Source organism: Fusarium verticillioides, chromosome 11 (genome assembly GCF_000149555.1).
Source record: "Fusarium verticillioides 7600 chromosome 11, whole genome shotgun sequence".
Taxonomy (NCBI): domain Eukaryota; kingdom Fungi; phylum Ascomycota; class Sordariomycetes; order Hypocreales; family Nectriaceae; genus Fusarium; species Fusarium verticillioides.
This window is the reverse complement of record NC_031685.1, coordinates 1,895,791-1,919,314: the sequence shown is the minus strand read 5'-3', so window position 1 is coordinate 1,919,314 and position 23,524 is coordinate 1,895,791. Positions and strand designations below refer to the sequence as shown.

Sequence of the window (23,524 nt, the reverse complement as noted above, 5' to 3'; positions counted from 1 at the left end):
AATGGTAAATTATAAAAGCTTTAAGGAACTAAGTTAAAAGTATATAATATAAATACCTTAAAATTATAATAAAGCTAATAAGATTTTACTTAATTAAAAATAAACTTATAAAAAGGTATTATAGATTTAATAATATAAATTAAAAGCATTAATTTAGTAAGTATTATACTAATTTATTAAATACTTAGCTTTTAGAATAAAACTAACTAATTATATTTATTTAATAATCCTGAGGTCCCTAGCCTGTCTCCTTACTGCACAGTAGTAAAGGTAAAAGGATTACGGCCTATACTAAAAAATACCTATATAAAATCAAAACTCGAGAAATACTTGCATTCATAGCTTTTGATGACAAGGTCAGACGCCAATCTTTAACAGGTTGTCTCATATTTGTGGATGTGGTAGCAACTTGGAAGGACCCAATGCCAGTTCCGGCCTTGAGGTTCAGCCGATTCGCAGCAGTCAAGGTGATGTCTTCTTCCAGATTGATACCCGACGACTCGATATGCACAGACACGCTTCCGGCCTTGATACTCTTGCCTTTTGTGAAGAATGGAAGACGATCTTGTAAAGATAGAAGCGGCATAGTTGAAGGTTGGGTCTTGTCAGCCATAACTAGCCGGTGCCACTCAGAAGGAAACTCGTTGGGAAGATCCAACACTGCAAACATGCCTTCATTCAGCGATAGGCCAGCAGCCGCAGATTCTGCCGCAGCTTTGCGAAAGGCAGCACAGCCTTGAATAGCTGTGTATTTCATGTGCAAGACAATGTCACTAATAGGGTTGTAGTCGAATTGCTTGATGGTAGTTGGAAGTTCCAGTCTCCATCTACTAACTGCTCCCGCGCCTTCAAAGGGCATGTATCGCTCGTCCTTGAAGTCAAGATTCAAGACACCACTGTCCTGCTGCCCGTGGCTAACGGCAATGGATGGGATCGGCACCTGGTCAGTTTGGAACCGTTCATCTGTCGCTTTTTGGGGATAGTCTTGGGCGCCCTTGGCGTCTGACTTGATGCGATATTGGTATTCGAGGAGTGTCAGCGTGGCATTGACGCTGGTGTAGGGTCCCACAATACATGGGATAGTCATTCCGACGGACTTGATGCGGCGACAATAGTGACCGGAGAAGTCAAAGTCGAAAAGAACCTCTGGCAAGTCAAACTCTGCCGCGCCAGTTTCACGTAAGTTAATCAGAGCCCAAGGCCGAACCTGACGTAGCGAAATGTTTTTCACTATTTCAAAGTCGTGCATGCGCTGTTCGATGTATGCCCCTTCAAGCCGCTTTAGAGACAAAAAGAGGTTTTCCCCGGAGAACAAACCATCTCTTCCAGCATCCCAGTAACATGGACTGATAATGTTGACAAATTGATCACCCTTTTCAAACTGGAACGCCTTCTGGGCTTTCTGCGCCAGATCATCGGCAATCATATAGGTCTGGTGGTACAGATTCCGAACGACACCATCCATCCAGGCGTAGAGCTGTTCACTGCTGTACTTCGTCCTCAGCCATTCCTCTGTGTCGCGTGCATACTCAGCCTGTTGCTTCTGTAGTTGAATATTGCGCTCGCACATCTCGACTCTGATGCGCGCAGTCAAGATTTGCTTGTCAGTTTCCTTGATGTCACGACCAGCCATGTTGGCTTGCAAGCGCCGCTCTTGGAGCTGTTTAATGAGCCCGCCAGTCCGCGACGCGCGAGCACCTTCATCACTAAAGTGTTGAGCCTGGGCACGCATGACATTCGAATTGATCATCATGGACTCGCAGATGTTTTTGGTGATGGAGTCAATAGATACACCAACTCCAAGAGGCTCAGCTGCCTCGTTGATGTCTGGTATGATCTTGATGATACTAGCCGCAATGTCGAGAATAGTCGCCTTTTGATTTAGATCCGAGGCGGCGTCAGCCTTTTGCATCTCAAGCTTTTCATGAGACGTCATACGTAGATCATCGGTTGTCGGCTTCTCAATTGACTGTGCGATGTCTTCCCAATCCTCCTTCTCATCTGGTGCAGACTTGTCATCACTCCCTGTCAGAGCAAGGTAGTACTCCAGTCTTGCAACCTGAGCCTGGCGCGTCTCCAAGAGGGCATCAATACTCGATTCAGCTTCTTTCTTGGCAGTTTCTTTCATCTCAATCATAAGATTCTGAATGACCTTATCCTGCCGCGCTCGAAGACTTGCGAGTGCTTCCACATCCTTCCTCTCCTTGATAGACAGCATCAAGGTACCCATCGACTTGACCTCCGCACACATCTCCTGAGCTTTTTGGAGCAAGTACTGGAAGCGATAATTTGGCATGGGGCCTGCTATACTGCTCACCAGCTGGGAAATGTCAACGCCACCGGCAGTCGCTCGGACGAGCATCCCAGGGTCTAGTGGTGGCTCGAAGAGAGCTAAACTTCGGACGACACCATATATATCCTGGCAGTTGCGAATCTTGAAAAGACGGTCGTCTATAAGATCCCGAAGTCCAACAAGCTTCGGATTAGAAGGGACACAGAAGTACGTGGTCTTCAGAATACCAGTTAGGCCAAAAGTGCCACTGGCCCCAGGCACTCCTCCACGTGAGGCAGGATCGCTGAAGAAAGGGAAGTCCAATTCCATGTCGAAGGCAGCGTTGGAAAAGTCGTTAAAGTCCCGGTCGAGATCTGCATAAGATTTATACACAGGCTTAGCTAGCTTAGGCACGCGTACAGGCTTTGACCCGAAGACATGAGATGCTTCAACGTAACGCTGAATAGCCAATGGTAAAGTCTCAAGGGTATTCTGTCGAAAATAGACATCGCCGCTAGCGATAAGAATCTCCACATACTTCATGATGATGCGCCTCATGTAAGCTAAAGGTCTCCCTCGCGCCACGACATGAGCATTGAATGGGTTCTTACGCCACTCAAGAATACTGGTCTTCATGTCCTCCTCTGAACCACTAGATGGCTCAAGAAGCTTCAAAATGTCTTCCACGGAGTCAATCTTACCAGCCGCCAGCTCTTTAAACGGTGGGAAGACCCAACAACGGGTGAGACTGGTGCCATCAATGGTTGGATCAAAAACGAAATGCGCTACTTGGAGAGCGAGATCATACTGCTGTGTCACCTGTAGCCTTTCCATGAGCAACATGATGGAATGGGCGCCCAATTCCCAGTTGTAAAGGGCATATGGGGTTGAGAGTTCGTGGACAGGACCATTGCGTTTTCCAAAGGCAAGATATGTGTCATTCGGTGGTACACTTCCAAGAAAGGCGTAGACTTGATCGAGCCCATTGTACATAGTTGACATCGAAACTAGGTCTCTGTCCAAAGTGTGCTGGAAGACATCGGACGCAAAGGTTGATGAAGACGCGATGGGTGGATAGGTGATGTAGGAGATGGTGCTTTCGGTGGTAACAATGTCCTGAACAAAGCCAGTGGCATTCTTGGCTTGTGAATCGTTGAATGATAGCGTCCAGTGAACATCCTTCTTGGGAATATTATCCATGAGCTTCGTAACAACACCCAACAGCGGCTCCTTGTCGGCGCCCGTGCCTCTGCCGATAGCTATACCGGGAACGGCCGGGTCTTTGTCCTTCTCCATGTGCCACCACATTTTAGCGAACTTGGTAGGGATAGTTGATCGCCAGGGCTTCTTGAAGGGGTCAGGTGAAACATCAGCTGTTCCGAGGTTGACCAGGATAACCTGCGAGCCACGCATCTCGAAACGTCCTAGAGGATAGTTGACATATCGAGGGTTCTGGCCTTTGCCTGCATCAACCCAACGCTCCACATCGATGACTAGAATACTTGTACTAGGAACTGGAGCCTTGCTAGGTGCGGGAGGAGCCGGAGCGACCAAAGAAGCAGGGGGCATTGAGTCGCTTTTCCTAGACCGAATCCAGAACTTGAACGATGAGACGTCAGGTAATTTTACCGCCTCATTCCATGCATTACCAGGCGCAGTAGAACTTGCATGCTGCATGGGGAAATCCGTACTCTGGGCCCCTCTAATGTCTAGAGTAGCTTGTGAGACCTGCTTTGGTGTCCATCTTCCATTACGGTACTCTGTCCAGCCAATCTGGACCTGCCAGTACTTCCCTGCCTTCATCGAGCGGGTTTTCTCGTTACCGACATCCTTGATTGGTTTGTCTGTAGCAGCTGCGTTGGGCTCTGTCTTGAGGGCGATCTGTGGGAAGAAAACGAAAATGCGGTCTCCGTACAAGGCAGGGATGAGATATGAGCCTGACTCCTTCAAAGGTTTGCCGTCGGCATCTACCTCATGAACAGGGACTTCGACATCAATCTTGGTCCATGGCTGCCAATAGATCTTGATACTTCTACCGGAAGGTGTTGGTATGATCTCAAGGGGTCGATAGTAGTATATGTAAGGCGCGGTTCTTGTGCGGGCAAAGAAATGGAATGTGCCAGTCCAATCCTCAACCTTCTTCCATAGATAAGCCTGAACATCAAGATCGGCAATCCTATCCACACCATACACGTAGGATTTGATCAAATCAACGACCTTGTCATTGTCGAGATCGTTCTGCAGGATGCTGGATTCAAGGGCCTTAAAGACCTCTGTCTTGTCATCTCGTAGACTAGCGTCAAGCCAGTTCTCCGGATAGAGAAAGACCTTGCGATTCGCTTCCCATAACCTATATCCCTGCATCCACTTCCAGCGATCCATGTTGACGGTATTGCTTGCTACCTGGTCAGACTTTTCCAAGCCCAGGACACATCTTCGAACATAGAGTTGCACGGTAGAGATGGCCTGTTTAATGCGGGAGGTCTTCAAACAGGCACCCATTTGCACATCGATCAAGAGGAACTCAAACAAGCCATCTGCATCCGTAATACCTTTCGCTGAGATGTATGGATGTTGTAGCAGGTAATTGACCAGCGCAGTCCTCTGGTTCACTCGCAGTCCACTATTCACTTTCGTCTCCAGGTCTGACCCGTTTGGTGAGGCCGGTGTTGATTGGAGCAACGGCCTCAACTTGGCCGCATTATCAAAATCAGTGGCAGAGGTTGGTGGAAGGACCGGCGTCGCCAAGGTGCACAAGAGCTGGAATGTCAAACCAGGGACACCTGTGCGATCCACGAAGGCAACACTATCAAGTAAGTGTTTGAGCTCCGCAGTTTCTTGGAAGCGCTGAACCAACTGATCCTCAGTTAGACTTGAGAACCTTTGAGTTGTGTAATCTTTGATCTGCGTTTGGGATACATTCGTGAGCCTGACGAGCTGTGCTATCAGAGTACCATCCCGAGGAGACACACAGGCCCATTTGAGGAAGGATAGAAGGCTCGTAGTCCCTGTTGTCCTTCTTGAAAGAGTTCTGTACCGTTGCACAAGCTGCAAAGTCTTCCAGTCAATGTTCCCCAAGTCGATTGCAAGATCAGTGTTTAGCTCCTGACTCTGGAAGAACTGCAGCTCATCAATATTCAACTTGAAGCTGGTACACAGACCGGCGGCTCGCGACAACAGTTTCAGGGAGCTTTGGGCGTACTTGATAGTATCGTGTGCAAGTAGAGTGTTGGAAGGAAAAGATTGTCTAGGATTTCGCGGAGTAGAATAGAAACACTCTGTCAATCCACCATTAGAGCGGCGTAAATTATACGCTTGTCCGTTGGATAGACGTATCTCGTTCGAAATCCACCCGCCTACGTCTTTGTTGAACACAAGGGCTGTCGTATCCAGAGTAACGGTGGGGGCCTTTTCCAAGCTTGTGTCCGGAAAGAAGAAGCGGTATAGGTCTACATTCAATGGTATGAAGAAGACATCTGACGAGCCTTTCTTTAATGCCGCCTCATTAGAGGCCCCGAGATCACCTAGTATCTTCGCAACTGGTCGCTCACCCTCAGATTGTCCAACAACCGTCCCGAGTAGGTGGCCAAGAACAGTGGGGTCTGATTCCACGTAGAGAGGAGTGAGCACCTGCAGGACAGTATCACTGGCAATCCGGGCTTGAAGTGGTTTAATAACAGCTTTTAAGAAAAACAGGCGTCGAGAATCAAGGTTATTTTCTTTGGCAATGGCTTTCTCCTCCTCCGTTCCGCTTGGTTCTGGCTGCTCAAAAAAGACTTTGTGGGCTGCTTGTGTGTCACTGAAGAATGGACGGAGAATATTATTGTACACCTTTGACTGATCTGTCAGGTCTGTTCCGGGGAGCACTAAATACTATTGTTAGTTACCGATAGCAACTCGTTGCTTGCGTAGGGAGCTCACTTTGAAGAAACGCCGTCACTTGCTGCGCAGTAGCCGGAGCAAACATCTTAGTTGAAACGGCGGAGACATCGGCTGCAGAAGCTGTAGTTGTGTCGCTGTTAATAGTCGGGGGCCCCGCGTAGCTGCTCTGGAGGCTATTGATGATATCTGATACAGCTATTGCGATTTGCTGAATCGAGAGCCTCGAGTTGACGTTCTTCGAGAGTAAGACTTTGTCGTGGTTTGTGAAGAAAATCATCTGCTCCGAGCTGAGACCGGCATCTGCGCACTCTTGAAACTGCTTAATAATGTTCAGTGTAGCCTGCGGGGCAACAAAAGCAGCTTCATCGGAGTCCAGCAGTGCTTGGAACGACTGAAAGTAGATTGGGCTTACCCCAAGTATCTGACAGAAAATAGTTATCCGATAAATAGTGGTGACATTAGCCAAATCAAGTTTGTCATTGGTGATCTTGGCAGCTGCTAAGATGGCCGTAAAGCTTTCTTCCGTGAGTCCGAGTCTTGAGAGTAATGGCGCTCTGTTATCTTGGAGACTTGCATCAGCCTGAAGGTATCGCCCTTGATCGTCTGGTCCGAAAACAGGGTCCTTCCGGCCAGCCTTGCCTCTCAAGAACAGCCTCGCATAAAGTGACTTGTCTCCGTTAGTATCAATAATGCCTCAGAAAGGCATTAGTTGATAGATCTCAAGACCCGTCAGGGTTGAGATGCGCTGTATAGCTGCCATTGAAGTGATGGTCTGGGCAGTGATGTTCAGGCCGCTGGCTGCGTCGCCAGTACCAAACGAGACAACCGCGCAGTCGAGGTCTTGCAAAGTCCATCCCGTCTTACGCCAGAGACGGATGTAAGACTGCAATAACCAACAGTCTCGCTCCGTCAGTGGCGCGTTAGAAACCTCTTTGGTGGGATGGCGTAGCCTGAGCTCTTCCAGCTTTCCAGAAAAGATTGCCGTGTTGTCCGGGTTCTCAAGGACAAGTTGGCCCTGGAGCAGTCTGGCCTTGAGGAGGTCTATCAACTGCTCAAAGGTGAGCTCTGTACGACGAAGCAATTGTGCCTTTACAAGGGGCAGTCCCTGGTCGTTGTCTTCAGATAACATGACCTGCTCGGCTGTCTTGCCATCAGCAGCCTGGTAGCCCCAGTACTGCCCAGTGCCTAGACGTCCAATCTTTTGATTGTAGGCGTCCTGCTGTATATTCTGATCGTAAACCGCCTTGAAGAAGTCGAATGAAAAGACAGAAGATCCAGTGATGGCTACATAGTCTGCAGGCCAGAGACCAAGAAACTCTGCTGCACTGGCGGCATCTACTACATCCTTGGCTAGTTTGACCAGATCAGGAGCGATGTTGCTACCAACTTGAGGAAGAAGACGTGACTCCGAGCCAAATAAGTCAATGACCGCTGAAAAAGACGTGTTCAGACTGGAAAAGAAAAGGCGTTGGAAATCAAGTGCCTGATTGTAAGGAAATACGGTAAGTGGGAAATACTGGGCGGAAATTTGATCACGATAGACACTGTAGTCCGTGTTCTTGGGCTCAGCCAGACTGATATCGCTGGTATCTTGATCCGTCATGTTGAACCCTTGAATTGGTACGGCAGCCGGTGGAACGAGAGTCCCAACATTCTTGATGAATGACTCCATGGCTTCGTTGGCAAGGTCAATATACGGGATCAGTACGTTTGTGTTAACATATGAGAGCTGTAAGGTCAACAGATCTGGGCGCCTGACGAGAATCCTGTCGAGAAGGCTGGGCGAGCCTGCCTTAGCATCACTAGGAGTGTTCTTCAACAGTCGAAGGAGGTCGACAAAGTATGCCGCTGGACTGGTGACCGAGTTACAGTCATCACAAGATCCGATCACAATATCGCCAATGATCTCCGTATAGCTCGCGACCTGTCTTGTGGGGGCTGAGCTAAGAGCCATGAGACGGTGACGTTGGACCGAGGCTTCTGGCCCTCGGTATTGCAGCTGTATCATCTGTACTGTCCTCTTCAACAGAACTGTTATCATCTTTGACTGAAACAACTTAGGGAATACCAAGTCGTGTTTTATCGAGTCCTTGCTGACCGCGCCGATCATAGCAACCTGGTTACTCTCGCCGGAAAGGTCACACGCATTCTAGAAGACATGCTTGCCTCAGGCACTTTATACCGTGCCCCATCTCATATGTAAAGTGTTAACACCCATTTCCTGATAAATTTAATACTGACAACGGCTCAAAGCTTACCCGCAATTTTCTCTTCAACCATAATCCACATCCTCCAAAGTCGAAAGAATGGAATGCATGTCGGTGTTCTCTCAGAGCACAGAGCCCGTTTAGAGCTGAGTATCTTGAGAGGGTTTCAAGATACCTGGCCGCACGTACTTTATATTCGACACTTACTGGAAAGGCTGCTTAAAACCTCGTCGAGTCGCGAAAGTGAAACATATGGTAATGCACATTATCTCTATATAGCACAAGACCCGGAGCTAACTAGAGATCTTGCACAACAACAGGAACATTGCAGTGGGCTTGAAGAGCCGGCAGAGATGATGTTGCCCCTGGGTCTTGTGGAAGGTTCTTTAGATGAGCATGTCTTTAATCTTCTATCAACACCTACGATGCCTATGTTTTTATTTAACAGTCTAGACAATGAAGCAGGGTTTAACCCCTAGTTCTGTGGTTTAGAGTGAATTATAAGTATATCTTTTTAAATACTTATTTTATATTATAAATTATAGCTAAGCTATAGAATTTAATAATATCAATACACACGGCATCTATTCACAAAATTCGCTTGATAGAGGGGTCTCGAAGATGTAATAGCGCAGCGAAGAGGTTTACCCCGACGGGCAGATAGCAGCCGTCTATTGATATAGACAGAGATCCACGATCTGAGCCCCATATATAGGACAGAGCCTCATATGGGTGGGTCCTACGAGAATTCTCTAGGGTGCAGTCAAAGAGTTATCATTGTATGGGGGCATACTCATCTTGATGCGGTGGTAAGCGAAGCAAGCGGATACTGTTGTCCGGCAGATGAGCGTAACCGTGGAGAGGCTGCTGAAGAGACATCCTTGGCAGATCAAAGCCGTGGCCACGGCGTAGCATCATGCAAAGATTTGTTGAGAGCCTTGTCTTCGATAAAGGGCCTCACCATAGCAGTAGCCAGGAATCCAGGACACAGAGAGTTGACATTGATACGGGAAGGGCCAAAGTCGACAGCGAGTTGACGTGTGAGATTCACGACGGCTCCCTTTGAAGCGCAATACGATGGTTCTTGGGCCAGACCTATCAGGCCGCCCATTGAAGCAATGCTGATGATCTTGCCAATAGAATGGTGGGACTGAGCATCTTCAGATGTGTCTGGAGCGGGTTCAGATTGTGAAAGGAACTGCTTGATGGCGTATTTGCATCCGAAGTAGGTCCCTCTTGTGTTGATCGACATGTTACGGTCAAAATCGTCGTGCGTTTCTTCAAGAATACTCTTGAGACCCGTAAAAATCCCAGCGGTGTTTACCATAATGTCAAGACGTCCAAATGTGGATGCGGCCTTGGACACGAGCTTCTCTATCTGCGAGCTGTTTGACACATCGCATCGCTGGAAGATGGATTCGCCTCCAAGATTCTTGATGAGCTCATGGGTAGGAACTGCAAGGTCTTTGGTGTTCGTGAGAGTGTAGTCATGATTCGAGGCGAGCATGTTTCCCCACTGTCTACGAGCGGTGACGAGGAGAAGGGCAAAGATACTGCACAAGTGATGCATCGAGAGAATTCTGCCTAAAGGATGTTCGGGTGCTTTTGTAAGTGAAGAGGTTCTGTGAATCAATATGAATATAGCTCTATATGGCTTCCAATCCACTTAACTCATTTATTTACACCACTTAGCTATCAACTGTGAAGCTGTGCTGAGAGTTGCATAAAGCCCTTTTCCTGTCCACTGCGATCTCCAGACCAAATAAATACAAGCCGAAGCAACTGAGCTTCCTGTAAGAACTAATATCGTCTTTAAGAAGAGCCGAAGCACAGACTTCCAGTTACGAGTACGACCCTGAACACAACGTTAGCATCTACTAAGAATACAAAATCAGGCAACTGTGGCTTACAGTGATCTTCCAGTCTCGCCAAACAGGAAACAGGCTTCTATACCACAGGTATCCCTGGGAATACGGATAAACCATGGCATTCCACACTCGGCTGCTCTCTGAGTGTGGTTGGATGTACCAGCTCTGGCACCCTGAGTTCCATACTGTCTTGGACAGATCATCCTGGATGCGATTGACGTAACGCTCTTCAGCATCTCTATCAAGCTCAACGACTCCGTTGGGGCTGCCAAGGACAGGCTTGAGGATGCGCAGTGCAAAGTTGACACTGTTCTCGATGGCCATGATGGCCGAAGTGTGACCTGTTGTTGCATTTGGGCCTAGCCAGTAGTCAGTTAGAGTCAATAAAGCTGATACCGCGTGAGTACATACCAAGAAGCATGAAGAAGTTGGGGAAGCCACTCATAGCAGAGCAGTTATAAGCCTCGGCTCCCCCAAACGACTCCCAATGCTGGGTCAACGTTTCATCTCGTCCAACAACCTCGACACCTTCGAGGAAGGTGTTGGTAGAAAAGCCATTAGCCAGCACAATGACATCAGCTTCAACAAAGCCACGATCTGTCTCGACTCCGTTCTCGACAATCTTGAGAGCTCGCTCGTTGGTCAGAGTCAGATTCTTGGAGTGGAGGGATGCCAAGTATCCAGAATCGTAAATTCGTCTCTTGCAGCCGATCTCGAAGTCTGGAATCAGAAGGTCGTGATACTTGGCGGGAGCAGTATCTCTCATGAACTTCTCAGCATAAGCGCGTCGTTTCTGTCGGAATTTAGCTGCAGAGGTAGTCATAGGAACCGCCTTCAGCTCAATCTCGGCGAACAAGAATATGAGCAGCCGTTGTATCATCATAGTCCCTGGTAGATATTTGAAGATAGACTTCATGTAATCGGTATACACGCCATCAATAGGCGGAAGCATCCAGTGTTTGGCACGGACTATCTGGGTCAGATGCTTTGTCTTGTCGACAATCGAGGGGACTATCTGGGCAGCTGTACAGCCGTTCCCGATGACGACGACATTCTTGCCCTCGACATCAACGTCGCTCCTCCACTGTGATGTATGGAATATGGATCCTTTGAAGTCTTCAGAGCCGGGAACGTCAATCTCTCGAGGTGTGACCAGGATACCAGAGCCCGCGAACAGAAACCTGCATTCGTGTTGAAACATGGTACCAGTCTTGCAGTCGCGAACATCAAGAACCCATCTCTTGTGTTGTTCAATCCATTGACACTTTTGGACTTCGACACCAAATGTCATCTTTGACGGTAGATCGTACTTATCCGCGACGTGTTTTTGGTACTTCCAAAGCTCCTCCTGTGAAGGCAGAACTCGAGACCAGTTGGGGTTGGGCTCGAAAGAGTAGCTGTAGAGGACACTTGGGACATCACAAGCAGCGCCTATAAGTTTAGCTAGGCGCATGATTTTGAGAATAGAGTGTGAACATACCGGGATATTTATTTGCATACCAAGTCCCACCGAGGTCACTGTGCCGTTCAAAGAAACGAATGTCGGTGATCTTGTACCATCGCTTGAGCGTGACTCCCAGAGCAATGCCTGAGAATCCAGCGCCAATACAAGCAAACTGGCTGTAGCTCGAGGTTGATTCTTTCATTGACGTCATGCTGTGAAGAAGAGGGAGAGTTGTTCCAAGTCTCACAATCGGTGTAGACTGACGTTCATGAACGGCGACTTATCTTATAGTCGTCACATGTGCTTGTCTTTCTTTTCCCCATGGGGTAGGTCGTTGGGCCATATGACAGCACATACATGCTGTGTCCTGTGAACGCCACAACTGCGCGGGTCGGGTTGTCTCCGTGGAACAAAGCTGCCGCAATAGGTCGGGTGCATTCCTTGTACTACAGCCGTACTTTCCATTCCTGCCCTGCTGATAGGTAGTCAGAAAAGTGTTGGCACCAAGCTTAGGTGCCAGATTTAACCCAGCCACCATCCGGCAGAATTCATGGCTGGTCTACCCAAGTATTTTTGTCGCTCTTGTGGTGTCACAAGCTTGGGTGGCTCCACTAGCTTTCAGCTGGGACGGAACCATCCCGACGCGTGCATGAGTTAGTCTCTGTCGAGTTCACAGAGTCATTAGACCCACAACCTCGGGATCTGTAAAGTGCTCGGACCCCGTGGATCGCGGAACGGGTGAGTGGCTGGCTTCCGCTCTTCTCCTCCGCCCGAACCAAGTCCAGTTCCAACATCAGAAGGAGGGCACCCGAACTACGCATCATTGTACAGTTGACTCTTCCGCTATCTCCGACATCAGTGACTTGCATACGCACGGTATGCCAGAGCAGCAATCGCGGCAACGTCGCCGCAAAGTGACACTGGCGTGTGACCCTTGTCGGGAACGCAAGTCTCGCTGCGACGGGATCAAGCCGATCTGCTCCACATGTCGACGTCGGGCGCTGGGGATCGAACAGTGCGTCTACAGGGCTGGGAATGCACGTACAGAATGCAGCGACGAGTGAGTAACACAAATCTAGTAAGCAAATCGAACGTTTACTAACGAGTGGCTCAAGTTACACAAGAGCTCTGCACGATCGCATTCGCTATCTGGAACGCCAGCTACAACAAGCTTCAGCATTCAACGCACCTATCCCAGGCGCCCTTCCAGATGGATCTAGCAGTAGACGGGCCTGGCCAGAAAATACACCGGATACGGAGAGCCAAGTCGAGTTGGACGCCCTCGTCATGGGCATATCTCATACCCAACTACTCACCCCATTGTCTACCACTGCAACGGAAAGTATTGAGAATTCCAGTCATGCAAGACGCGTCACTGCTATGGGCACAACCACGTCCGAAGAGTACATTGAACATCATCGTGGCACACGCGAGGGCTTCTATGGTTCTTCTTCAGCTGCCTCATTCTTGAAAGAGACTTGTGGAACAGCAATCCCCCCATCAAGCCATCATTCAAATCCTCAAGCTTGTACCTCACAGCCTACACATCTGTTTGGCGATGTCGACAAGTTTGCTCTTCCTCCACGGCGCCTAGCAGATCATCTTGTAGAGAGGTATTTCGAGCGCATATACTGGGTATACCCCGTGTTCGACAAGCAGGCTTTCGAGCATGGCTACAACTCACTTTGGGTGCCGAGCGGACAAACTACATGTCCAGACGAGTATCGGAACCTAGGCCTTGGCGAAGATGCAACCACCGTTGCTTTCTTCTCTTCCCTAAACGCCATCTTTGCATTGGGGTGCATATTCTCGAATCTTTCCACGGCAGTCAAGACGAAAGCTTATGAAGTCTTCTTCAGTCGAGCCAAGGATAAAGTCAACCTTGAACTCCTGGACATAAATGACCTGAGCGTTGTGCAAACTCTTGTGCTCGTTGCGCTGGTTCTACAAGGTACTTCGTTTCCAGATCGCTGCTGGAATACTACCGGGCTGGCTTGTCGAGTGGCGCAGGGCTTGGGCCTACACAGCTTGCCGCCATATAGTCCGCAAGAGTCGCGAGTGCAACGCATCAGACGAAGGACGTGGCACGGCTGTATTGTTCTGGATACGTAAGGTTACAGAGCAACCCCCTTTGATGCTCGCTAACGGATATAGGCTGGTGAGCATGACCTTCGGTCGGCCCACGATGATCACCAATATCTCATCAATTTCCTTACCAGAGAGTACTGTCTCCAACCTTCAGAGCACCGAAAGTCATGAAGATGTCAAACTACAGTTCCAAATTGAGAGCGTTCGTCTAAGTATCATCCTGGATAGTATGCTGTCAAAGGTGTACAGACCGTGGCAATGCAAACTGCCTCACGATGATCAGGGTGCTGTCGCTCCCACAGATATCAGTAGTCAAAGCATGGACGTCTTTGCCGAGCTACAAGGGAAGCTTCGGGTTTTCGAGCTTGGACTTCCAAAATTCCTCTCCTGGCATGAACCTATGGCTAGAGAGACAATCCCGCCACACGAAGCTACGATTCTCGTCATTCAGAGAAATGTGCTACGGTCACGGTAAGATATCCGATATAAACAGCACTGACATGCCTGGATTGCTTACAAAACGACGTCAGGTTTACTTATCTACAAGTCATGCTATACCGCCCAATCTTAAGTCAGCTCTTAGCTCTAAATACTTCACAGGGCACCAGTGACGACTTGCACTCATCCTTCAAGCACGACGGCGCTAGAGCATGCGTACGCTCTTCAATACAGCTCATCAACTTAGTTCACGAGACCTTTCGCACAGAGACTGCCGAGGCATGGTGGTGGAACAGCCTATGTAGGTATTCTGATCAGATATACAGGTATAGATTAATAATGATTTGCAGATGCTTGCACCGCCAGCCTGGTGCTTATGACGTGCCGGCTCTGCCCCTCACTATGGGCCACATTGGATCAATCTATCGTAATTGAGGCATCAAACAAATGCCACTTAGTCTTGGAGGCCATCTCTTCGTTCAGCTTGTGCATTCGCAAGTCCTTCAACTTACTTACCAAAATGCACCAAACCATCACAGGGAGGCAACAAGGTTAGTCCTTAGTATACCAGTCTCAATGCATATCTTTACTCATTCTTCATAGTGGAAGACGAATCGACTGCATACTCTCAGGAACACCAGAGGCATGGGCTGCTAGATACACTCTTGGAAGGTGATTTGTCTCTGCAGAACGCTTTGACAACATGTTTCCCCCTTGATCCTGATGCGATGGTCTTTCCATATTGGGAGGCAGCAAACCTGGGAGGATAGTTCAGGAGATACTGATATTTCTTTCTCGTCCTACACCAACACTACATCACTGATAAGAGACATCACGGCTATAGGTATAATTATATCTGGAAAGGACATTATTGCACAACCTTAGGCTCCACTATGCGTAACTAGGTTGCCCTCGAGAAGCATTACACAATCTTGCTTGTCCCAATCACAGTCAAGTTTGAGGACATGTAATACCCAGCCAGGTTCTCAAACAGTCTATTTACAGGTGACCTTACCACCAACGCCTTTTTCACTCTCCCACACACAAGGAGCTCCATCCTTAGTGCACTAAAGAGTAAATTGTCAGTTTAGCATAGCTGGGGATCAGCGAGACTGTACCTTCTGGTTGGCGAAGGTGCCGCACTTCTTGAACGTGGTCCTGCCGTTCGGGCCCTTGTATCTGCACGTGTTACTGGACTTGGTGCATGTCTAGAAAGAGATTCAGTGTGATTAGTGGAGAATCTTTCCCAGGTATCAAGGGATGTAGTGCTGTTGACTCACTCCCTTATACTCCAGGCGTTTCTCCAAGTTGCGCCTCGCATCGAGGGGCATGGCTGGAGAGTAAATGGGAGTGGCTGCTACGCCCGTGGAGGCAAGGAGCAAGAGAGTGATGGTAGAGAACTGCATATTGCAGTTGGTGATGGCGATCTGGGGAGGGCTAGGAAGTTTGTATCTGAGTATCCAGGTAGAAGTGCTGTGAGTGCTTGATTCTGTAGGGTTAACAGCAGCTCAAACACACTCTTACGTACTTCTTGTCTGGCAATGAAAATTTATAAATGCTGATCTTGTCTTGTTACATTTTCTCGCTGAATGTGATGGAAGTTACATGTGTTACTTCGTGTATGCAGTGCATGAACTACTAGAACCAACAAACAACTCAACTTTTCTTGACATAGGTGGTCCTGGAACCAACACGCAGCTCACCTGATTCAGATGTGAGCCAAACGGATATCACTGGATCAAGTCGCCCATTTGGCGTAATGATGTTGAAGGAACTCGTAGGCTAATACACAAGAATAAGCCAATAGTCCCTGAATAGTCACTTTCACTTAATCTGATTGATAGATGGCAAGCATATCGCCACGATGCCGCAAATGGTCAGGTACTAGAGCCTGAAATGACCCCTGGCTCACTTGAAAGTACTAAAGCCAGATTGTGGGTATGTAAACAGCCTAAATGACTACCTAGTTTAAAGACAGGTGATTCAAGACCGCACAAGCTTTGAACATACAACTTGACGGGCTGGACGCCACGCGCTTCGGCAGTCGCGGCCACTTGAATATATTTGCCGACAGAATGCCAAGAGTGCTTGTCAGCCCCCAAGATATCCCTCCATGCAGCCCAATCAATTTGAGTCCTTATAGAGCTGATGAAAGTCGCCCCTTACAAGAGAATCATTTCATGGAGATACGTATGCATATCATCTCTTAAAGGCATTAATGGTAAGTTGACTCGAAACAGAAACCCATCAGCTCCGCTCTGAACCGCTATGGGGTCGGGGCTTCGCGGGCGGCAGGCCTCCACAGGGATGACTAGGAACATGTCATAGCGTCCTATACGACAGAGGGTCCGATTGGTTTGAGCGTATATACGAGAACAACGCTAGACGCCTGCTGTTTAACGACCCACGTCAGCCCAGTTTAATCCACCTGTATCCTCGCGAAAGAAACTCTGTGCTGTGCCTTGCCGTATCATTCAATTAATCCCTCAGCCAAGCAGATGCGGGCCGTGATCTACATAACGTAACGCGTGGCCCGGTTCGGCGTTTACTGTATATGGGAGAAGAAGGGGGGCCAGCCGCATACGTTGAAGAGGGTGGAAGCTTTTGCTAGATAGCATCGTGGTCTTACTCCGACCTGGGGTTTTCTGCCAAGCTGAAACAAATGATAGGTTTAACACAGCTTACGCCACTGCCCACATGCCATGATCCCAAAATGCTAACTCTTACATAAAACACGGAGCAGGTGCTTAGACTTGAGACTCTCTAGGCATAAGCCTTGGATGTATATAAACGTATTGGCAGATGAGAACATGCTATCCGGTGTTTTTCGCGCATGTGAAGCAAAATAGTTTTCATAGAAGGCATATACAATTAAAAGAGTGTCTGTTCTTAAGAGCTAAAGTCTGGAAGTTACTATTCGCTATCACCAGTGTCATCCATCCGGCTCATAGCCAGCTCTTCCAAGCTCTGAGCTGGATCCTTCAAGCAAGACAGATGTTTTTCCTCGTGCATGTCTTTTCCAGCACTCTTATAAGCTCTCAGAATCTCAGAGTTACGCTCTACCACCGCCCCGAGCATTGATTCAATGGCATCAGCAGCATATTCCTCTAGGCGTTCCTCTTTGGCCTCCTTTGCCTCATCTCTGATTTCATGCAAACGCTTGAGCCAGAACATCCAGCGCCAAGGTGTGAATCCATACGGGCATCGTTTCCCAAGCACTGACTCGACGAACATGGTGCCACCCTCGCCAATAGCGCTAGGGCAACCATTCCACGATACATCTGACAGTTGAATCAGATTGTAGCCAGCCTCCTTGATCCAAATCGAGACAGACGGCAGCAAGTGGACAACGTCAAGCTCTCTCATGTCTCGACTTCTGTCCTCTTGGTCAGATCCTTGACCCGTGTTAAGCTCTCGAGGTTCTTCGAGCGCAGATCGGAAGAGAACAAGGGCAATCTGACACACCCTGTCCTTGCTGATGCGTGTTGCTGCCAGTTTGGCCAAGAAAGACGCAAAATTGACGCGATGAGCGCTCGAAAGCTTTGCGGCGTTATCGACCCAGAATTTGGTCATGTCAGTGACCAAGAAGGGTAGATCATTCCATAGCGCGCCTTCAACTGTTCGTGCAATATCGACCCCAAAAACACCCGGCGCGGGTCGGGTTAAAACCCCGCGTCCCTGGATCTTGAGTATGTCTAGAACAACTCGGTCATGTTCAGGCGTTTCATGGGCTGTATGGCGGGCGACCTGGTAGTACATGTGCCAAAGATCATGGAGATAGCCCTCAAGAGAGTCTACGCCATCGCCAACATTGCAAAAGCGGTCGCTGATGACCCATGTTCGATTGTGGAATGCCGCTCCCCGAAGTTCTTCAAGATCCTCCCCTCGGGCAATGCTTTGGCGCACACTCTCTTCGTCTCGAGCCACGGTTTCCGACAACGTGTTTTCGGAAACACCTTTCGGAGAAGGAGCTAGTAGAGCTTCGCGGAGATCTTTCATTGTGTTAGGAATGCTCAGGTAATTGGCGAGTGCAATGTGGTGCTGCAAAAGATAACAAGTAGGGAAGGAGATAATCTTATGAAGTTAAGAAGGCGGCCTATATGTGAAGGGCAGTGAGTCGAACTCTGTAGACCGGGGTGCTTTGACCTAGCCTAGTAAGCTGTGGGTTCAAGGGTCGTGCCATTTCAACCAACAGCAGCAACGTCAGGGCCTTTTGACATGTACCCTTGTGCCCGGGGTCTAGAATTGCGGCTCTCCATGTTACCGTCCAACATTGCATACTGTCACACCTGACAGGCACCAATAACAACTGGTACACAGCCTCATTACCCCGCGCAGGTTGACAGCTTGACAGATCAATTCAGGGTTAGCTGCAAGGTTCAGTCGGGCCGTTGCAGCGTTGCAGTCTAAAATCATCTTGCCAGCAAGGGTTAAGAATATCAGGTCGATGCCATATTGATAGTTCAATGTACCTGTGCAACCAACAGTCACATTTTTACTGGGGCATAACGTAACTATTACCCTCATACAAAAAGTGAGCAGGGAAAACGCGAAGATCCCGAGGGGAATGACTCAAGGTAGGAAAGTCTGAAATTCTAAGCCTCATACTGTTGAAGGCCCTAGGTGTACTAATAAGCTTAACTATCCCCACTATACCAGTAGCATCCTAGCTACTGGCTCTTCAATTTCCCTATCGCAACCCGACCCAACTCTTCCCATAGTCTAACTATAGCAATACAAGGGTCTGTTGAGTTAGCATAAGAACCAATTTATATATTAAATGCCATGCCTGAAGATCGTTCTTACTTGCTTCCAATGGGGGGATGTATAGAGAGCTACTTAATAGCACTTGTGTCGGCCATTGTATGCACCGACAGGAATGCACTCATGCTTTCCAGAATAAGGCCATCCTTTGTCGTTCTTGGGGTAGTAGTCCGGGCAGACACAGTTGACATGGCCAAATTTGTCTTCGCACTTAATAGCACAACGCTGTTGCTGGCCAACTGGGTTGCCATCGACGAAGTAGCATTGTCCGAATAGCTCTCTGGCACATGTAAAGGCTTCGGCGGCCGTCACAATGGCGCCGACGATAAAGAGCTTTGAGACGTGCATGATGTGGAGGGTATATGAAAAAAAAAATGTTGACTTGAAGATAGACTGGAAGATAGTGTTCTGAAGTTCAGTGTAGTTGATAGACTTGAGCTGGGTGATACAGAGTCTTTTATACCTATGGCTCTACAGGCACGGCTTAGCCATCTACACAGTATACAGACTATGCAGATCAAGGCCCCCAAATCTTCTCCATGCCACAAATACCAAGGCAGTAGCCCCCAGCGTAACACAAAGCTGAAAAGGTCTATACTTAGAACACATTACGCAAGCCAAGCATATAGGACGTATTCAAGACTTCTTCTATCCTCTCCGAACGAGTTTACTGTATAACTTATTATTCTCTAACTAAACTCGACCTTACCTTTTACATTCCTCTTTAGCCAGTAAAGGTTAAATATAGCCGAGGCTCATTTTTATTAGCCAACTTAGTAGTTTTCTATAAATGACAATTCTACTAGAGTAAATAGTTACTACCTTGATCTATGTATAAGGCGGATAGTGCGATTCATACTGCCAAGGAGGGATTGGCGGGTGCCAAGCCCTAGATATCAGCTTTTGTAGATCTATTTGTAGATCCCCCCCCCTCGGGGATCGGCAGTAAGACAAGATAGCTGTAATCTGCCAAATATACGGCCCTTCGACGGGCTTGTCTTACACCAAGGTTCGTTGGGGGTCCACCAATTTGGGGTCCGTGTTTCATTTTCACCCTTAATCTGCCTTGTCTGCGCCTGCTATACGCCCATTAGATTGAAGATCTCATGTACGATGAGCGAGTGAATCCGTTCTCAGGTAAGGCCTTTGCAACAGTATGATAGAATGACGACAACGGAAAACAATACCCGGAGTATAGATTGCATGGATGGAACTAACGCTATGTACTATTACACAGTAAGTTTCTCGGGGAAACACATACTACAATCTAGGACGCTCCTGTGTATCCCGAGCCAACTCCTCTGCCATGGCCAAGGCAATGTGTTCAGAGATCGCCATGGTAGTGACCATAGGGTTGACACCACTCGCACTCGGAAAGACGCTCGCATCTGCGACGATCAGGTTCTCACAGCCCCAGACCTTTCCATACTCGTCCACAACACCGTCGGATTCCTTGGCGCTCATTCGGCACGTTCCCATCTGGTGAGCCGATCCATAAGGGGTATCTGGGGTCTTGTTCCCATGAGCTTCCATCTTCTTTAACCACTGTGAGAACTTCGCATCTGTGACTCCTGAAGAGCTATCGACGCCATTTGTCACACTCTCTGGCTCACGGATAAATGGCTCGAGACCGGGAAGTATGGGATGAATCTCCAAGGCACCTTGTACATAGAGAATCTTTGCCAGGCCAAGCATGCCCTTCATGTTGTTGCTGGCATCGAACTTGGAGGGAGTGTAGACCAATCGAGGTGTGCCATTTATAGGGTCCGCTGTGACTTGTCCGCTGTCGCGATCTCGAGTAATAGCGATGTATGCTTCCATGTTCCTGTACTTCAATATTGTGGCTTTGTAGTCAGCTCCTGAGGTCCAATTACACCATGTCAGACACATAGAAGGCTATCACTGTCAGTTTTACTTCGAATATTGGTTATCGGGGAGACTTGCCAGCATTGCAGGACGTTCAAGCCTCACGCCATGGCCATGTCCATCAACATTGTCGAAGCTCGAAACCACAGAGGTAAGGATTCCGCCTTCAACGTGTTAAAATCTAACCTCCTTCAATACTCAAAGTGACGTACCTTCCCATGGCCGTGTCTCCTGTTCAAATATTGCTGATACGAATGATGTTGGGTGTAGATGGAGGTTGCGTCCAATATGCTTGTTCTATCCTGGCGAGTTAGCAATCGATCCGGTATTCGTAGTGCTGAATTTAGGTCGTACCTTGAGTCCGCTGTTTTTCAAGATGATAGGACTGCACAGACTACCAGCTGAAATCACAACCCTCTTCGCGCTGATCGTCACCGTTCTGGCCGCGGCATCAGGGCCGTCTTTTGGCCTCCAAGTTCCAGTCACACCATAGGCGATATTTTTACTACCACGCTTCTTAAAAAGGACCTTGTTGACGTAAAAGCCTGTAATGAACTTGGCTCCGCACCTAGCAGCATCTGGTAGCCAGCCATTAACAGGCCCATTCTTCTGACCCTTCCAGCAACCCATGGAGCAATATCCATCCAGATGCTCGCCATGGCCTGTATTCTGGGGCACCTGCTTAGCGCTGTATCCGAGTCTGCGTCCACCCTCGAGCAAAACGTTGTTTCCGTGGTTATGGTTGATAGGCTCGTTGCTGACGCCCATGCGCTCACAGACCGAATCAAGATGTTCCTGGAACTTGGCCGATTTGAAGAAGCTGAGACCTCGCTGGTCTGCCCATTCATCGCGGACTGTGTTCTGAGGCTGTAAGCAGGCGCTCCAGTTGACTGTTCCGCCTCCACCAAAGCATGACCCTGCGAGTGTAGAGATAGATCCGTCCTCAGAGGATACTAAGCCTCCACCCTCGAAAAGATGAAAGTATCCTGCGCTTTGATCGAGGGGCATCGACGTGGTTTCAAAATGTTGTCCTTTATCCACCACTAAAACGCGATGGCCTGCCATGGCCATAGTCCTTGCGACGACTCCTGCACCACAGCCAGAGCCCACAATCACAACATCGGTTTCTAGTTGAACATGGGTTTCGGAGTCGTTGAACTGCATGAACTCAAATGGGTATGATTCGACCGGATGCCATCCAACAGGAGTGGATGGGAAGCGAACGACTTCATTGAAAAGCGTACTTGATCGGAGATAAACATGCTTCCCGATGATTGAGAGTTGTTTGAAGAGGACGCGAAAGGTAGCTAGAGAGCTCGTTTGCCAAGAGTTGAGTACTAATGTTCGGTCTTGGGGAGACAGATCACAAAATAGTGTGAAGTAACCAGTAAGAGGAAGGACAGCAGCCCGATTTCTGTCATGTCACGATATTAGTAAACTATATTAAAGGCAAGTTCGAAGAAGGAAAAGGCTTACCCGAGAAGTGAGCATACTGTAGCAATTGCAGACAGTTTATCAGCATGGAGATTCGCCAGCAGGCGCTTCAAAATCTCCTGGAACAGTGGCATATTGGAAGGCTTTTCGTCAAGAAAAGCCCTGAGTGTAGAATCATCGCAGTTGTTGAGTAGAGCACTCTTCTGACCAGCAGGTATCGCGCACTCAGGACAAGGAGCAATGATAGTGTCCATAATAGCCATCATAACCTGCCATTGCGCATCCGTCAGAGGCCCAGAGCTGGGGCCTGTAGGAAGTCCAACTGCTGTACGTTCAGCCATTATGAGGATATTGGCGTTGCCGTAGCTTCAGGAAGAGTGAATAAGGGGGTCTGGCACCTACAAGCCCCAGGCCAAGGCGGCAGACATCTTTAAGTTCCTCGGGAACGTCACATGCCAGTATGGGGTAGAGACTAACCCCAGGTTTACCCCTCATTATTCGTATCTAATGGACACTAGTCTTAGTCTATGTAGTTAGCTCATTGTTGGAACTGTTCCGACGATAATCTGCACGAGCCGGAACGGACCCGTGCCCGCGTCGTTGAGAGTAAAACAGTTTCCCAAGAGAGTGTGAACTAATTCCATGTTGAATCTTTATGCTTGATGGTTTTCTGGCCAATTCGTGTCTATTAGAAGTCGCATCAATATTTTCCATAAGATCGAGGCCATTCAGAATTTTGATGTTTTCTCACGATGCAGATCCTGACAGATGCACTCGCCTCCGCAGATCTTCGCAAGCTAGTCCCAAAGCATCGGTAGATGCACCAGCTGTCCAACCATCAAGCTGCGAGCCAATGATTTGGGGCCTGCCTTACCAAAATGCGGAGCGCTTCCGTTAGCACTGACGGCACGATTCCGTACCTAGGCTTGTTGCTCGTGGGGGGGTCACGAACTTTCGGTTCTATCACGCCAAGTGTCTTAGTATGATCAAACCAAAACCTATGGCATATGCCTCGGTATGGATTTTGGGGCCCCGATACCCCGTGGGGAATTCCTCGGCATGAGCTACCGGAGTGGCACAAATACTAGACCCTGTTCCTCAACCTAGAACCTATGGCCAAAGTGCTCAATCTCGCCTCAGTCAATCTGCGTAATACCATATTGCATAAGCAATGATTCTCCATTCTCAAAGTGGGAGAAGCTCAGCTAGCTCTACGCCTATCATATGCTGGCTATAGTAACGAAGTGTCCTAGTCAGAGTG

The 23,524-nt window shown here is 48.5% G+C and overlaps 7 protein-coding genes across 7 annotated transcripts; 1 reads left to right on the top strand and 6 right to left on the bottom strand.

Moving 5' to 3' along the window:
* Positions 1 to 251: 251 nt before the first annotated feature.
* FVEG_10521 (hypothetical protein) lies at positions 252 to 8,108 on the bottom strand (the record flags this gene model as incomplete). Its single annotated transcript, XM_018899681.1, has 4 exons — positions 252 to 286; positions 331 to 6,138; positions 6,194 to 6,847; positions 6,881 to 8,108. The coding sequence occupies 4 exons, from the start codon at positions 8,106 to 8,108 to the stop codon at positions 252 to 254; spliced, it is 7,725 nt and encodes a 2,574-aa protein (XP_018757787.1).
* A 1,142-nt stretch (positions 8,109 to 9,250) lies between these two features.
* FVEG_16816 (hypothetical protein) lies at positions 9,251 to 11,884 on the bottom strand (the record flags this gene model as incomplete). The annotated part of the gene is made up of 5 exons (XM_018906055.1): positions 9,251 to 9,983; positions 10,197 to 10,216; positions 10,272 to 10,588; positions 10,641 to 11,660; positions 11,710 to 11,884. The coding sequence occupies 5 exons, from the start codon at positions 11,882 to 11,884 to the stop codon at positions 9,251 to 9,253; spliced, it is 2,265 nt and encodes a 754-aa protein (XP_018757788.1).
* Positions 11,885 to 12,467: 583 nt separating this feature from the next.
* FVEG_10524 (hypothetical protein) lies at positions 12,468 to 15,176 on the top strand. The gene is made up of 6 exons (XM_018899682.1): positions 12,468 to 12,733; positions 12,789 to 13,781; positions 13,828 to 14,232; positions 14,292 to 14,500; positions 14,550 to 14,750; positions 14,803 to 15,176. Exons 1-6 carry the CDS (start codon positions 12,552 to 12,554, stop codon positions 14,967 to 14,969), a joined length of 2,157 nt encoding a protein of 718 aa, XP_018757789.1. The 5' UTR covers positions 12,468 to 12,551; the 3' UTR covers positions 14,970 to 15,176.
* On the bottom strand, positions 15,019 to 15,790 carry FVEG_16817 (hypothetical protein). Its single transcript, XM_018906056.1, has 3 exons — positions 15,480 to 15,790; positions 15,318 to 15,407; positions 15,019 to 15,266 (listed from the first exon to the last, which is right to left on the bottom strand). Exons 1-3 carry the CDS (start codon positions 15,603 to 15,605, stop codon positions 15,195 to 15,197), a joined length of 288 nt encoding a protein of 95 aa, XP_018757790.1. The 5' UTR covers positions 15,606 to 15,790; the 3' UTR covers positions 15,019 to 15,194.
* A 1,205-nt stretch (positions 15,791 to 16,995) lies between these two features.
* On the bottom strand, positions 16,996 to 18,365 carry FVEG_10525 (hypothetical protein). The gene has a single exon (XM_018899683.1). The coding sequence runs from the start codon at positions 18,196 to 18,198 to the stop codon at positions 17,113 to 17,115; it is 1,086 nt and encodes a 361-aa protein (XP_018757791.1). The 5' UTR covers positions 18,199 to 18,365; the 3' UTR covers positions 16,996 to 17,112.
* Positions 18,366 to 18,776: 411 nt separating this feature from the next.
* Positions 18,777 to 19,374, bottom strand: FVEG_16818 (hypothetical protein). Its single transcript, XM_018906057.1, has 2 exons — positions 19,006 to 19,374; positions 18,777 to 18,943 (listed from the first exon to the last, which is right to left on the bottom strand). Exon 1 carries the CDS (start codon positions 19,309 to 19,311, stop codon positions 19,039 to 19,041), a length of 273 nt encoding a protein of 90 aa, XP_018757792.1. The 5' UTR covers positions 19,312 to 19,374; the 3' UTR covers positions 18,777 to 18,943; positions 19,006 to 19,038.
* An 849-nt stretch (positions 19,375 to 20,223) lies between these two features.
* On the bottom strand, positions 20,224 to 22,604 carry FVEG_10526 (hypothetical protein; the record flags this gene model as incomplete). The annotated part of the gene is made up of 5 exons (XM_018899684.1): positions 20,224 to 20,859; positions 20,935 to 20,993; positions 21,042 to 21,126; positions 21,184 to 22,243; positions 22,306 to 22,604. The coding sequence occupies 5 exons, from the start codon at positions 22,602 to 22,604 to the stop codon at positions 20,224 to 20,226; spliced, it is 2,139 nt and encodes a 712-aa protein (XP_018757793.1).
* Between the last annotated feature and the right edge of the window lie 920 nt (positions 22,605 to 23,524).